Source organism: Dermochelys coriacea, chromosome 6, assembly GCF_009764565.3.
Source record: "Dermochelys coriacea isolate rDerCor1 chromosome 6, rDerCor1.pri.v4, whole genome shotgun sequence".
Lineage (NCBI taxonomy): Eukaryota > Metazoa > Chordata > Testudines > Dermochelyidae > Dermochelys > Dermochelys coriacea.
The window spans coordinates 104,502,966-104,520,251 of NC_050073.1; the positions used below are offsets into that span (position 1 = coordinate 104,502,966).

At 40.7% G+C, this 17,286-nt stretch overlaps 1 protein-coding gene across 2 annotated transcripts in view; it reads right to left on the minus strand.

Annotated features, from left to right (window-relative positions):
* Positions 1-17,286, minus strand: part of CCDC85C (coiled-coil domain containing 85C) — a 172,598-nt gene that overhangs the window by 10,265 nt on the left and 145,047 nt on the right. For both annotated transcript variants that reach the window (XM_038404576.2, XM_038404577.2), the window contains one exon: positions 454-549. In XM_038404576.2, coding sequence (XP_038260504.1) covers positions 454-549 — 96 coding nt within the window. The remainder of the gene's footprint in view (positions 1-453; positions 550-17,286) is intronic.

The window sequence follows — 17,286 nt, forward strand, 5'->3', positions numbered from 1 at the left end:
ACATGTGTATGAAGCCACAGTTTGTTACATAATTACAAAAAATGCTCCCTGCTCTTATGAGAACTGCCACAGGATTTTCAATGACCAAAAGTGTGTAAGACAGTTGGCATGCATCTGATTCTGAAATGGCACCCAGTGCTTCCTAAAGCCACTCTGGGGGCATTGGTTCAGTCAGGACTGAGGAACTCAAAAGGTAACCAGCTTGGAGTATTGTGACTTTTCCTTGCAGGTCTCCCAACCAAAAGCTGGCCACGCTTGACCTTGCTTAGCTGGTAAGTGTGTGACAAGCTAACTCCTTGAGGTGGCATGGCTGCTGGTCAGTAATAATCTGGCTGAATAGTTCTCTTCCATCTCTGATTACTATGATTCCATCATTAGAGAAAATGCCAGATGATGTTTCTACAGTTGTTGTATGCAGGAGCAATACGACATGTCGGTTGAATGCAGACCTACCTTCATAGCATGCACCACAGCCTCTGGCTTCTGACCCACAGGCACATATCCTGCCACAGGAGAGGAAGCAAAATCAGGAGCCGTACGAGCTGGGCCCTGTTGAAACAATAAGTAAAAAACACACTTTTTAAGTAGTTTAACTGAGTTTTTTAAATGAGAGGAAGAAAATACCTAGTAAGAATAAAACTACATCAAATCTAACTCTCCACCAGCCTCAGGCAAAGACAAAGGCTTTATCTGCATACAAAAGCTACATGATTTTAACCAAAAGCAGTTCTTAAACTGATTTAATTAAACCAGTGCAAACCCCTATGTGGACACACATCAGATGACTCATTTGTAGCTTAATTCATATAAGCCAAGTGTCAACCAATTTAAGTGTTTCCCCACAGGGACCTGTACCAGTTTAGATAAATCAGTTCAAGAAACAATTTTAGTTTAATTGGTGCAACTTCTGTGCATTAGACAAGGCCAAAAGAGTTCTCCCACCCTGCCATAGAGAAAACACTGTAAACATGACAACTTTCCGGCACTGCCTGGCTTTTACTAAGAGAGTATCTGGCAGAAAATAATAGTGGGCATCTGTTTTTACTGGTTTGGGGCAAGATTTTCAAATGGGCATCGTGTACCCATCTTTAGCTACAAGAAGGATTGGAAGGTAACCTAAAGATAAACAGATGTCCAGACTCGATGTTGGTGGGGATTATTTCCAAAATGTGCTCTCTAGTTCAACTGTGTTTAGGATTCCACTGGGAAAGATACAAAAATGGCTATTTTATAAGAATTCAAGTATTCAAACAGCTTGATAAGCACTTTCGATATAGGCTTTCCTTTTCAAGGTCTCTCTCTCTTGAATAACACAAGATACAATATCCTTATTCAGCGAGATGCACTCCTCCTGTCCTTCCTATTTGTGTATTTGCACTGTAATACTCGGAGAAACCAACAATGAATCCATTGACAAACTCATATTGAGTCTTTGCATCCCATAGGAAACACAAAGAACGATTATCCTGTTGGACGGTGAAAATAAATTAGGATGACAGAGTGATGTGTAGCCCCATCACAAGAATGCTTTGCCCGTACAATGCATGTGGGTCTTCATTACCATCTTTTCTAAGATTAAAAAAACAGTATCTAGTCCCATAATCTTTTATACCAAGCAGAGGCCAGTGGGTTGTTCTCATTTCTCATGCATTTCAGCTGTGAGCCCCTTGTTTTGTTTTTATTTTTAAAAAATGTTCATATACAGCTGATAAAGCAACTGGATTTGGCCCAGTTTGTTGGGCTCTGGATAATAAGACAGGATGGCCAGGGATTCTTTCATGTTTCATTCTTTCATAGACCATTGATCTGAATTTAACCAAGGTATTGGCCTAAAATCATCTTCCCCTGATGGTTGTTCTGAGGCCTTTGTGAAATGAGTTGGTGGCCCACACATCACTTTCTATTGAACAGGTGAACTCATCGGAGAAACCAGCATTAGAATTAGCACCTTTGTGGGAAATCTCAAGGGAGAATTAATAGGTTACAAGAGCATGGAGATGAGGCTACCATTGCATTCTGCAACGGATCCCTCCAGCGCAGGGTTGGAGCTCAGTGTGGGGATAAAGGAAAAATTCATTTCTCCCACCTGGGTTGTGCATGTTGTATAGCTAAACAGAGAACTTTCATCTTCAAGGCTGTCAAGCTAACTTTTTTAACAATAAATGATAAAGGGGGGAAAATGCAAGTGACCGATCCACTTAAACCAGAGCTGCCAACAAAGAGTATTCAGTAGGGATCTTGGATGGAGATCTGCTAATTGCTCTTGGAAGCCTGCAGAATCAGTCTTCAATAAATGTCAAATGCATCAATATATGTATCATTCTCCCAATCTCTGGCTTCAAAAACACCACTATTTTCTTTTTAATACAATCTAGATCTTAATCTCATGACAAGTAAAAGCAGAAGAATTGGGGCTCTGTGGCCATAAATTCCCCCAAAGCTCCCCCTGGCTAGAACACAGTAAACACCCTGCAAGATATTAACATACAACCTGGCTGATCATTACAAGAAGAATCTTCATTATCACCCTGGAAATATAAACAAGGCTTTCTGACTACAATCCAGTAGATTAAAGGTCTCCCACAAGAGGCAGCAAAATGGTCACACCTTTCCACAATAGCATCTTTCTCTCTTCCTGCATCAGGCATTGATGGTAATACTACCTTGAGCTATGACTGTAACCACTCTTAAAACTAATATGGGAAATGAGCACGAGGGAAACATGAGCCATAAAGAACAGTGACAGGTTTCAGAGTAGCAGCCGTGTTAGTCTGTATCCGCAAAAAGAAAAGGAGTACTTGTGGCACCTTCGAGACTAACAAATTTATTAGTCTTTAAGGTGCCACAAGTACTCCTTTTCTTTTTTTAAAGAACAGTGAGAAATGGTTTCCAAAACATCTGATCATGCTCAATGGCTTACCGCACTCACATGAAAAAAACCCCACTATTATTTTTTCTACAACACCCTCAGTTGCATTTGATTTAAAGACAAATTGTATATTTTGGATCATTTCGAAAATACATACACATTGGGCCGGATTCTCTGTTGGTGTCAATGGCAGTGGAGCTGTACCCATTTACACCAGCAGATAATTTGTCCTTAAAAATACAATGTTAAATGATGGAGATGTAACAAAGGAAAGGGGCCCGCTTCTGCCTAAACATAGCCTCACTCTGGGATGGCTTCCTTTCCAAGACAAATATGATCACTGATGCTCAGGTTAGGCTTGGTTTTAATTATTATTATTATTTGTATGGCAGTGTCAGTGGGGGAAACCCCTTTACAGACGAAATCCTTAACCCAAAGAGCTCATAAACTAAGTGAAGAAGGTACAAATGTAGGAAAGAGGAAAGCAGGACACTAAAAGCAGTGTGAATGGGTAGCAAAGAGTTTCACAAAGCGAGTCTTCAGGATGGGTTTTGAGGAGGAGAAAATGTAAATATGGAGATCTGGGATGGATGTGGTGTATTGAAAACTGCATGAAATATTACAAGTTATCAAGTGTAAGGGGTTTCCTTACATTTTCCCTGGTCCTACTTTCAAGCTAGAGAAGCATGTGATCTGAATCAGCCTGCAAAGAGCCAGACTAGAGCAAGGTGAGGTGACTTGTGCGTTGCTGCCTTCGGAAGCAGCCTGCTTTGCTTCTCTCTCTCTTTGGTTCTTGTGGTTAGGGTTCTGGATTTGACGAAATAAAGTAGTGTTATGTTGCAACACTCCAGAATAAACGATTTATATGTTTGTATCTAACTTCTCTGCTTGTGTGCTGTGAACATAACATTGAAAAGGGAGTTTCGGGCACAGAGGCAGCACCAAAGAAGACACAAAGGTGGGAGTGGAGGGAAAACACGAAAGGGGCGTCAGCTTGGCAGAGTGACGTCACCAAGGAGAAAAGTGGGAGGAAACAAGAATGGAGAGAGGGATGGAGAGCTAGTTGTGTAAGTTCCTGAAGGTGAGGAGGAGCATGAATTTCATGGGGGGGCGGGGGGAGCCAGTGCAGGGATGTGAAGAACAGCTAGATTTAGTCAGAGTTAAGAGTTCTGGGAGGAAGAATGATGTGGTTAGGAATCTAACTCGGGACACCAGGGTTCAATTCCCCACCCTGCCACAGATTTCTGGTGTGACCTTGGGTAAGTCACTTAATCTCTCTCTGCCATAGTTCCCCACCTGTTAAATGGGGATAATAGCACTGGCCTACCTCACAGGGGTGTTGTGAGAATAAACACATTTAAAGATAAAGATGTGCTCAGACACTATGGTACTGGGGGCCATATAGGTACTTAGATAGAACCACAGTGGCTTTCTGGGCTGGAGTGAGTGTCAAGGAAGCCCAAGAAGACCCTGTAGTAATCAGGGTCAGAGGTGACCAGGGTCTTGGCAGAAGGAATGGCCAGATCTGGGGGATGTTGTAGAGGGAAAATTGGCAAGATTTACTGACAGCAACAATCTGGGGTTGAGGGGAGAAAGAAGTGGAAGGAGGCAGAGATAACCCCAAGATTGCAGCCCCTCTCTGCAGGAAGAATTGTGGAATTGCCAACAGCAGGAGAGCAGGGAAGGAGGGGCCAAGAAGGAAAGATGAGGAGCTGCATGTCATCCAGCAGCAAGATGAGATATTGGGGAGAGGGAGAGATTTGGAGATATGAGACTGGATGGAGGGCAAAAGGTTAGATGTTTGGAGGGCTGTTATAGCCTAAGCCCTGCTATTTCTGTAGCTGCCATCTCTGCAGTAGTCTAAGCTCATACTGCTCTTGTTTCTCTCTTACACCCCTTTCCTTTATTTCCTCCTTACCCTTTTATAGCCAGGTTACACTACTGAAGCAGTCCATTGCCACCCAGCCACAAACAGGTTAATATATTTATTGTCTTAACAAGCAGACAGTCTACACAGACAAGGAATGCTACATTCTGAGTTGTGAGGCTCGTATCAGTCTGAATTTCTTCTTCCTTGTTGGTTCTCTTGGATATGCACACTCTGCATTAGTCAGAGGTCTTGCTGACTTAGCCACTTGCTAGATTTTCGTATCAGTCTGTAACCAAAGCTGGAGATATTCCCTACCCTCAGTCATGGGACCTGTGGGCTGTTTTCAGAGGTGAATAAAGAATAGTTCATAAAACAAATAGGATGTGACTATTTTTATATTTAAATTGATGAAAAATACACCCTTTCTGCTTCACCTCTCTACTGAGCACAGAACGAGTGTAAGAGCCTAAGCCATTACTAAATGCTAAGCTTCTCATTCTCTTTGGCGCAGGTAGGCTTTAATAGCATTACTCCTGATTTACATCAATATAAATGAGAGCAGAATCTGGCCATTAAGTTCTATGGTATAGTAGGCAAGACCATGTGCCAATTTAGCAGGACAACATTTCTGTTGCATCAGTGGCTTCAGGTTGTTGCTTTTGTGAACACATTATATAATAGCTGTAGGGTCGCTTCTGCCATTCCTTCCCAGTATCCAAGTGTCAACATCACCCCTATGGAGAAAGGGGTACTAAATGAGGACTGGTGAAAAATGTACATTTTTCTGGGGTCCTGCAGTGTAGGGGCAAGTTGACAGTTCTCTTATTTAGGATTATTTTATCAGAATGTTTAAGATTCATTAAACTCTCAAAATGTTAAAAGTAGGGGAAATGGAATCTAGATTTTTTTATATACTTCCTGGCAGTCAAAAGGAACAGAAGAATTGTGATGAGCAACTTTTCCAACATTTCTCATTGGATTTGAAAAAGACAGGAGATCTCGTTCTTCTTAGCTCATTACTTTGAGTGTGAATGCTATATCCATTTAACAGCCCCTTCTCCCCCCTCCATTCAGGTCTACCTCAGTTCCAAGATGTCTAGTCCTGAACTGCCAGGAGTTGTGCTCCTGGCTCCTGAACAGATCATCTAACTTTCAGAATCAGAATGAAAGCTTTTAAAAGGGTTTTGCTTGACTGGACAGTCATGGTCCACAGAGATCCCAGGAGCTGAGAACTTTTATTATTAGATGGTTAATAATGAAATGGAGCTTGTGGCCACATTTCAAAGCTTCTGAATTTCACATCTTTTTATTGCTTTCTATTACTACAGATCATTGATTTAAAAAACAAGAAGAATTTTGTACTTAAATCCAGATTTTAAAAAGCCCGAATGGTCAAATAATAGCTCAAACAGCAGTAAAACAAGGATAATTGTGATCACATGGGATGCTGTGAAGTGTTGATAGCCATGTGACTGATCAAAGAAAACCACAAGTGAAATAGGCAGGTATCCCCACACAACTCACATAAAACTCACGTGGATAAATTTGTATTTGTCATTGATTTTGGTTGTGGCTTGGTTTAATTTGCTCTGTTTGGATTTATTTCTAGGTGTTTCTATGGCATCCAGGAGTTTCATGTACATTTGTGAATTTATCCTAGAAGGTAAGGAAATAATATTTACAGATTAGGAATTGAGGCACACAGAGATGCAGTGACTTGCCCAAGTTCACACAGGAATTCTGTGGCAGAGTCAGAAACTGAACCCCAAACACTGGAGGCCCAGTCTAGTGCCTTGATGCAAATCAGTCTTCTCTGTTGTGCATGGTTCTTCTATTTTGCATGACGAGAGGGATTAATAATCAGCTGGCTGCCTTTTTGTTGCATTCCCTATGTATGGTTAAAAAATCCTAGAGACTTGATAGGAATCAAAACCTGCAGGAAATATTTTTCCAACACTGCACCATCACACATTATACCACTTGTCCTTTTCCTCTTTCCCCTTTCTCTGAGGTACATTAGCTATCATGGAAACGATCACTGGTATATGCGGAGCTTAGCTATATTCACAAGTGCAATGTAAAGTCAGTTGATACAGCTGCTTATGAAATGTGAGTGTATGTGATGGTGATCATGACCACATGCCTGGTGTAAAAGTTACATATATAATTGAAGGTTTCAGAGTAGCAGCCGCGTTAGTCTGTATTCGCAAAAAGAAAAGGAGTACTTGCGGCACCTTAGAGACTAACAAATTTATTAGAGCATAAGCTTCCGTGAGCTACAGCTCACTTCATCCGATGCATTTAATTAATTAAATATATAATATATAATTAATATATAATTGAAAACTCACTCAGTGAGACCTGATTTGCATACATGTGCAATCACTCATTTTGCAAGTGCAAATGGACGTGCCTGCAAGTACTGCTGGAGCAATCAGGGAAGCCCACTAAAAAGTTGGCCCCAGAAACACAAACACCCCAGGAGATTGTGTTGGCTCAGCGCTAGCAACTAAATTAAATCTGCATTTACCACATTACGCAGCAATTAATGAAACTCTGCAAATGCATGCCATAAACACAAGGCACGACAAAGGGAAAATAACCCCAAAAACCACCGCCACCACCACTTTTTTAGATTCAATTGATTCATTCAGAAATGAAAAGTGAAGTTTCACAGTTCAGCTTTCACACATCACCACCACCACCCAAGTGGCAGCTCCAAGAGATTTTGCTGAAAATGTTCCTCTCCTTTCAGTCTTACCTACCTTACTAGGGGGGGAAAGGGACCCATTTTGGGAACAGTTATGCTAGATGCAGAAAAGCCACCTTGCTGAACTGAAAGCCCTGCTCAATGGGGCTCAGGAGGATCCAAAATGAGGAGAGATGGGGGACATCTATTTGAGCCTATGTCCATTTATTTCTGTATTATTAGGCTGCTCGCAAGATTTAGTCCTTACATTGATATACAAAAGGCCTAGAGACAGATTCTTTGAGGATCAGAAACAAGTTGCTATATTTCAGAGTAGCAGCCATGTTAGTCTGTATCCGCAAAAAGAACAGGAGGACTTGTTGCATCTTTGAGACTAACAAATTTATTTGAGCATAAGCTTTCGTGAGCTACAGCTCACTTCATCGGATGCATCAAGAAAGCTTATGCTCAAATAAATTTGTTAGTCTCTATGGTGCCACAAGTCCTCCTGATCTTTTTAAGGTTGCTATAGTTGATCTAAAAATTCTCTAGGTCCTTCAATATAAATATCATCGTTAGCATCTACTTGATGAATCTGTGGAAGCCCAATTAGGAGCTGGGACGCGCACATGCTTTTCTTTGCTATGCGAGCACAGAAGGGTTGAGCTTGAAACAAAGAGCCAGCGCAGTGTGTATTCCAAGCATGACATGACTCTGAGCTGACATTTCCCCCTCCCTTCAAAGCCCCTTTCTCTCATACTGTAGATAGTCATGCCCGTAGCACACTCCTGCCTCTGCTATGGAGTGCACATAAAGAGGACCAATTTGTCTCATGATAGCATCATCTGAAGACACCCAGATTAAGCGTCTCTTAGGAGGGGAGACGGGTCAACAACCAATTACAGGGGCTTTTTTTTTTAAACCAACTTTAGCCCTTTCTTTTTTTGCCATCCTGCTGTTCGATGCATCAGTCCCCAGTGCCATTATCTCCTCTCCTTTCTCTGAGTAGAGCATCTTGGAATATGCCAGTTTATTTGGAATTGCTCTGAATAGTTATCTTCCCGGTTTGTCTAAATTTATGCTCAAATAAATTTGTTAGTCTCTAAGGTGCCACAAGTACACTTTTTCTTTTTAGCAACCCGTACTGTTGCCAAGCCTCCAGGATTGGCCTGGAGTCTCCCAGAATCGGCATCTATCTCCTGGTGACTATTGAAAGCAATCCGGGAGATTTTAATAAAATATTTTAAGAAAATGACATTACGTCATGTTGTGGGGAAAAAATCTCCCAGAATAGGTTTAGTCAGAGTTGGCCACCCTAAATAATGGTGGCATTTCATTAACATGTACCCACCATTCAGACAGATTGCAGGATTTAAAACAAACAAACAAAAACCCGCATCTCCTGCATATTTAGATGGCCACTCTTTCATACTAACCTAAGTCACGTTATGCTCCTTTCCAGCTATGCAAAGCTGCACGCCTGCCACAGGATACAAACACGAGAACATGTATCCCACAGAGGGAAGTACGGGGAGATGCTATGGAAAGAGAGTTTATGTCTTGAATAGAAGACTATTACTGTATGCTGCTAATCTCTTCACTGCTGTTACTGAAGGAAGTGAGCCACTGGTCCTTGGTATTAGCAAGTGAAAACAAGACCCATCTTCCATCTCAGATTCAGAGGGACTTTACTGCAGATGCTAATCTCCTTAGGCATTATTTAATTTGCCTCCCATTAATCATACTGAGCAGCTGGCCATGTAAATATTGAAATCCATGAATTAACCATTGGGTCTGTCCAGGAGGCAGGCAGAGCCCATCTGCACAGCTCAGACACCGACTAGTCAGACAAATCATATCTTCAGGGCAGAGTTTAGTGAAATCTACGTAACCAACAAAAAGGGTGTATATATTCCGTTTGAGTAATAAAAAAAACAATTTAACTGCTTCATTGTCATACAGTCCTAAATATCCAGTCTATCCAATGGAAGGGGACCCCTCTCCCTGCAGCCATGTCCCACACTGCTCCCTGTCACATGTCTGAATTGGTGTGCCCAAGGAGAAGGGAGCTCTTATAGGACCGCACACAGGAGGATGATGAGGGAAAGCATGGACATCCTTTTGCAACTAGCTCTCCCATGCAACAGGAATGTTTGGAACTTACCTACCTGAATAGCATTAATGCATCACAGAGTTCCACTCTCATGGAATGCCACAATACATTCTCCTCTTGGTTACAACTGTGTAACCCCAAGTAACTCCACTGTGGTCTGAATTTAGACTGGTATAACAGACCTGAGTTCAATCTACACTGTCTAAAAAACATGACACTGCCATAGACTTTCACAGCACCAAAGAGGCATCGTGGTCTTTCAAAAAAATCTTACAAACTGGTATTAGCATTCTAAATTCAGAGCTGTTTCAGTCAAACAACAACTAAGCGATATAGGTTGCAAAAAAAATTCTGAATACTATCGGCAGGAACATTATACCATTTTTCCATGGACTGTGTGTTAACATATTGTTAAGTGACTGGCTGAAGTGGAGACTGTCAATTTGACTACTTTGAAAAAGATTAATTTTTTAATTAAAAATAAACAAATCAAGCAATCTTAAAACAATACTTTCAGATTTAAAATAAAAAGAAGTTCCTTTAAAAAAGATTAAGGATTTTTCTGCTCTCTCTTTTGATGTTTAGAAAGGTGTTTTGGCTGTGCCTGGCACCCACACCCCCAATGGTGTTGTAAACTCCCATGAATTTTTGTCACAAACGCATATTTGTTATTTTTCTTAAAGCACCAGCTCCTGGAGTCTGGTGATTATAAGCTTTCATTTAAAATAAATAAAGCAGAGAAAAGGTGGAAAATGTGAAACACTAAATACTCAAAAAAACAGAAGGCAAATAAAAATGTTATTTTTAAGTTTTCAGTCAGTCAGTCAATCTCATGATTTGGGGGAGTGGGGGCTGATTTTGGAATGCTTGGGGATGGCAAATACTGCAGTAGATAGTCTCAGGGCCATCTCTCCTCAGCTCTCCTCTTTCTTCTCTATACGTACCACTATATATTTTCATTTTGGTTTTGCAGCTACTGGTAAACAGCCTCTTGAGAGACCTGGGGAAGACTGAATGCAAGAGTTTCCCCTGGAGCTGAAAATAAGCAATATCATCATACTAATACACAAGGCAGGAAGTGAACTATCTGAAAAGTGCTGTCAAAAAGCTCAAAGCCACAACAGATGGATTCCTCTCATCTCTTTCAGTTCTGAAAGGTTAATTATAACAACAGTAGATACAAAAGATGTCAGATGGAAATGTGATTTCCAAGTTGTTGGTAAAATTGAGCAAATTCTGTCTTGGGACAGCTCTTTTGGGACACTGAGGGGAGACACAGCAACTGCTGTTCATAGACTTCAAAATAACTGTTGATAAAGGCCTACTACCTTTAAAATATATTAGCTTATTCTCAGTTGCTTGTAACACACCCTCTGAAGTTTTAAAATAGCATTCTCTGCATTGCAAATTCTGTCACTCTCCTGACAATCCTTTTACTTAATTTTGTCTTCTTCACCTGCTATTGTCATGGTAGTGAAAAGGCTGACTTGCTATTGAACGGAGAGAAAACCATCATGGTGTTATCAACGTCATCAGCTGGAATGCGCTTCCTTCTGTCATGCTCTTCGTTCATGGTTCCTCATGTATAAAAAGGTACTCGGGGTTCATTAGGCAAGTGCTGCCATAGAGCAGAGGCAATCAGTGGACCTAATGGGCTACATCCCTGTCCTCAGATCCACTCAGAAGGCTCCCATTAAGTTAGCCGGTTATTGAATGCATGTATGGGAGGATCTTTAGTGGTATGATCCCCTTAAAATAGGATGTTATTTAATAGCTGACCTTGCAGAAATTCCCCTGCATCATTAAGAATTGAATAACACATCTAATTTGTGTATTTATATGCACCCCCCCCACACACACACACACACACTGATTTACCCTCTTCCCATTCTAGCTGGGCAGCAGGTTGGTGTTGTTTGGGACAGAAATGAGGAACAGAAAGGGGAACGAAGTATTCTTTTGGGGATTGTGCCACTGCACACCAGCTCTAGGAACCATAAGGCACCGTTTTGGGACATTGCACTGAAGATCTGTAGGATGCTTAAGACAATGTGACCTGATCTCTTTCATTCAAATACCTCCGATGCTACAATACATATAAGAATCCAAGGCCATTTATCAACTGTTTTTACAATTGTAAAAAAAGGTTAATTTTAAGGACACTGGATCAGAGACTACTCATAGATATTAATGAATTTATATTACTACACATAACCAATTAAGTGACTAATGGAAATACCCAGTGTGAATGAACAGATTTTGGCCACAGTTTCATCTTTAACTCTGATTTCATTGCATATGTTGGTCTAACACAGATCCTTAACTTAATATTTTTCCCCCACCGGGAACTGACAAAAAGAAATTCATGTTCTCACACCAGTTTTCCTATGACTTATATCAAAGGTGCCTTGCATTAGAGCCACCATCTTTCTGACTAAACAGGACAAGATAGGAATCTGATTGGAGCAGTGATTTAGCTATCATCATGCTCCCTCCCACCACTACCCTAGCAGCAGATTCAAGAGATAGCCTCTGTATCAGTTCAGGATTGTCTATAGCACCCATCACTGTGGTATTTAAGTGCGTGTACACACACACACACACACACACACACACACACACACACCCTCTTTTTGTAATAATAATGTGCCCGCCATATGGCAAAAGAAAATGCACTTTTCAGAAATATCTTTATAAAGGAATGTGACATCTCTGGCTAGTACATGGTAGCAAAATCAAGGGAGATGAACCCCAGAGGCAAGGAAATTCCTCCCAGGCTCCTCTTCAGTTTAATCAGTGCAAATGTGATTTGTTACAAAATAAAATTATACATTAATAAATATGCAATGTCTCATTTGGTCTTTGGAGCATCCAAAGCTATCAAGCATGTTCCTCAGGTGGAGGATGGGCGAAGTGCAAACATGTGGACTGCTCCGAATAAGGAGCCATGGACCTAAGGTTTGCATGGGGCTGGTAACTTCAGACAAAAACAAACTTACTACAGAAAGGAGCCATATCTGTGTGCAGCAGGCTTAAACAAGTGATCCACTTCATGCGAAGAATATGACAGGACGTTGGTCAAAACTGTAAAGAAAGCCCATGTCCTGAGAAGGCTCTTGCTTAAGACCAGATCAATAATGAAAATCAGATTTTGGAATGTGGGAACAACGTACAAAGCTATTAACACTGCCCTAGTAATTAATTGGAATCAAGGAGTATAAATGGAGAGGTTCAAACAAATTACACTATGTAGAGAAACAAATAAGATCATTGCCATTCAAGGATTTTAGATGGTAGACTGAAGCTGGCAATTCTAATGTCAAATGAGGCAGGGCAGGCACTGGCTGAGTGGGAATCAGGTGATGAAAGAATTATTAAAGCTTGGTTTCAGACTAGATTCTTCAAACTAACAGTCATACAATGCTATGCACAAACCAACAAAAAAGCCAGATGAAGGGAAAAAAATGCTTTTTATGATTTGTTACAGGATGGGTTAGCCAAGGTCCCAAAACATAATCTCATAGTGACTAGAGGTGGTTTTAAATGCAAAGGTTGGAAATAACATTGATGGATTAGATAAAGTTAAGACAGAGTCCGTCTGGGCAAAAATCACATTGGGGAAGAAAACTACTAGAGCCCCCCTGTGATAGTGCTTGGGGTGTGCTATAGACCACCGGGATCTAATTTGGATATGGATAGAGCCCTCTTTAATGTTTTTAATGAAGTAAATACTAATGGAAACTGTGTGATCATGGGAGACTTTAACTTCCCAGATATAGACTGGAGGACAAGTGCTAGTAATAATAATAGGGCTCAGATTTTCCTAGATGCGATAGCTGATGGATTCCTTCATCAAGTAGTTGCTGAACCAACAATAGGGGATGCCATTTTAGATTTGTTTTTGGTGAGTAGTGAGGACCTCATAGAATAAATGGTTGTAGGGGACAACCTTGGTTCAAGTGATCATGAGCTAATTCAGTTCAAACTGAATGGAAGGATAAACAAAAATAAATCTGCGACTAGGGTTTTTGATTTCAAAAGGGCTGACTTTCAAAAATTAAGGAAATTAGTTAGGGAAGTGGATTGGATTGAAGAACTTATGGATCTAAAGGTGGAGGAGGCCTGGGATTACTTCAAATCAAAGCTGCAGAAGCTATCAGAAGACTGCATCCCAAGAAAGGGAAAAAAAATTAATAGGCAGGAGTTGTAGACTAAGCTGGATGAGCAAGCATCTCAGAGAGGTGATTAAGAAAAAGCAGAAAGCATACAGGGAATGGAAGATGGAAGGGATCAGTAAGGAAAGCTACCTTATTGAGGTCAGAACATGTAGGGATAAAGTGAGACAGGCTAAAAGTCATGTAGAGTTGGACCTTGCAAAGGGAATTAAAACCAATAGTAAAAGCCATATAAATAAGAAGAAAACAAAGAATGAAGAAGTGAGACCACTAAACACTAAGGATGAAGTGGAGGTTAAGGATAATCTAGGTATGGCCCAATATCTAAACAAATACTTTGCCTCAGTCTTTAATGAGGCTAATGAGGATTTTAGACATAATGGCAGCATGACAAATGGGAAAGAGGATATGGAGGTAGATATCACCATATCTGAGGTAGAAGCAAAACTTGAACAGCTTAATGGGGACTAAATCGGGGGATCCAGATAAGATCCAGGGGGATCTTCATCCAAGAATATTAAAGGAATTGGCACCTGAAATTGCAAGCCCATTAGCAAAAATTTTTAATGAATCTGTAAACTCAGGGGTTGTACCATATGACTGGAGAATTGCTAACATAGTTCCTATTTTTAAGAAAGGAAGAAAAAGTGATCTGGGTAACTACAGGCCTGTTAGTTTGACATCTGTGGTATGCAAGGTCTTGGAAAAAAATTTGAAGGAGAAAGTAGTTAAGGACATTGAGGTCAACGGTAAATGGGACAAAATACAACATGGTTTTACAAAAGGTAGATTATGCCAAACCAACCTGATCTCCTTCTTTGAGAAAGTAACAGATTTTTTTAGACAAAGAAAATGCAGTGGATCTAATTTACCTAGATTTCAGTAAGGTGTTTGATATGGTGCCACATGGGGAATTATTAGTTAAACTGGAAAAGATGGGGATCAATGTGAAAACTGAAACGTGGATAAGGAATTGGTTAAAAGGGAGACTACAGCGGGTCATACTGAAAGGTGAACTGTGGTTGGAGGGATGTTACCAGTGGAGTTCCTCAGGGATCGGTTTTGGGACCAATCTTATTTAACCTTTTTATTACTGACCTTGGCACAAAAAGTGGGAGTGTGCTAATAAAGTTTGCAGATGATACAAAGCTGGGAGGTATTGCCAATTTAGAGAAGGACCGGGATATCATACAGGAGGATCTGGATGACCTTGTAGACTGGAGTTATAGTAATAGGATGAAATTTAATAGTGAGAAGTGTAAGGTGATGCATTTAGGGATTAACAACAAGAATTTTAGTTATAAACTGGGGACGCATCACTTAGAAGTAACGAGAAGGAGAAGGACCTTGAAGTATTGGTTGACCACAGGATGACTATGAGCTGCCAATGTGATACGGCCGTGAAAAAAGCTAATGTGGTCTTGGGATGCATCAGGTGAGGTATTTCCAGTAGAGATAAGGAGGTGTTAGTACCATTATACAAGGCACTGGTGAGACCTCATCTGGAATACTGTGTGCAGTTCTGGTCTCCCATGTTTAAGAAGGATGAATTCAAACTGGAACAGGTACAGAGAAGGGCTACTAGGATGATTCGAGGAATGGAAAACCTGTCTTATGAAAGGAGACTCAAGGAGCTTGGCTTGTTTAGCCTAACCAAAAGAAGGCTGAGGGGAGATATGATTGCTCTCTATAAATATATTAGAAGGACAAATACCAGAGGGAGAGGAATTATTTAAGCTCAGTACCAATGTGGACACAAGAACAAATGGATATAAACTGGCCATCAGGAAGTTTAGACTTGAAATTAGATGAAGGTTTCTAACCATCAGAGGAGTGAAGTTCTGGAACAGCCTTCCAAAGGAAGCAGTGGGGGCAAAAAACCCTATCTGGCTTCAAGATTAAACTCTATAAGTTTATGGAGAAGGTATGATGGGATAACATGATTTTGGTAATTAACTTATCTTTAACTATTCTGGTAAATAGGCCCAATGGCCTGTGATGGAATGTTAGATGGGGTGGAATCTGAGTTACTACAGAGAATTCTTTCCTGGGTATCTGGCTGATGAATCTTGCCCACATGCTCAGGGTTCAGCTGATCGCCATAGTTGGAGTCAGGAAGGAATTTTCCTCCATGGCAGATTGGAAGAGGCCCTGGGAGTTTTTCACCTTCCTCTGCAGCTTGGGGCATGGGGCACTTGCTGGAGGATTCTCTTCACCTTGAAGTCTTTAAACCATGATTTGAGGACTTCAATAGCTCAGGCATAGGTGAGAGGTCTATTGCAGGAGTGGGTGGGTGAGATTCGGTAGCCTGCATTGTGCAGGAGGTCAGACTAGATGAGCATAATGGTCCCTTCTGACCTTAATATCTATGAAAGTTATGGGCAAGTGTGACAGGGGTTTTGACATTGATCAAAATAGTAAATGATCAATAGAAATTTGCAGTGTGAACAACCTAGCGTTACGTGGAATAATATTTCCTCATAAAGAAATCCATGAAGTAAATGGAACTCCCTAGATCGTGCTACCAAGAATCAGACAGACCACTTCTGCATTTCAAGAACCTTGCGCAGCTCTTTGGCAGATGTACGTGCACAAGGGAGCAAATGTGGGCAGTGACCATAACTGTTATATTGCTAACTTGAAGATCAAGTTAAAGAGGATGTCGAAGATTAAAAGAAGACCGTGCATAAACAGACACAATTAAAACACCTAAAGACAAAAAAAGTGCTTTTCAGCTTGAACTGAAGAACAGGATCAGTGTTCTAATTGAAGTAACCAAAGAGAACTAAGACATTGATACTCTATGGGAAAACGTCAAAGGATGCTATCTAGAAAATGCAAAGATAGTTTAAACAACAACAAAATCTAAAAGGAAAGAATGGATTAGCAATGCTACTTGGGCTGCAGTGGAAAAGAGAAGTAGAAAGCAAAAACTCATGAATGCTAAGACATGTGAAGAGACAAGCAATTGGCAAGAAGAATACAGAGTTCTACAAAGAGAAGTAAAAAGGAGAAGTGCTACAAGAGATAAAAGGGCATATACTGATAGAAAATGTCAAGAAGCTTAAGATGCTAGCCAAAGAGGTGACTTTACATCCTTATGTAAGACAATCAAACAGCTAACAGGAACTTTAGCACTACTACAGGCCCTATTAAAGGTGCAAATGGAAAGACCAGAAGAGGAAAAAGGGAAAGATTTGTGGTACATTTTTTTAAATAGACCAAGCCCAAGTGACCTACTAGAAATACGTGATGAAGACCTAGCACTAGAGCTTCATATTGATTAAGGAGATATTGCAATGGAAGAAGTTAAAAAAGCCATCAGTAAACTGAAAAATGGGAAAGCAGCTGGAGAGGATAACATAGCTGGAGAAATGGTTAAAGCAAGTGATGAATCAGCCCTCCAAAATCACAAGGAAAGTCTGGATAGAATATGGAACAACTAAAAGAACCCAACCCAGTGGAAGAAAGCCCTTATAGGAAAATTGCTAAAGAAGGGTGACCTTACCAACTGCAATAACTGTAGCGAAAGCACATGACTCTCAGTGCCTGTGAAAATCATAAAAAGAA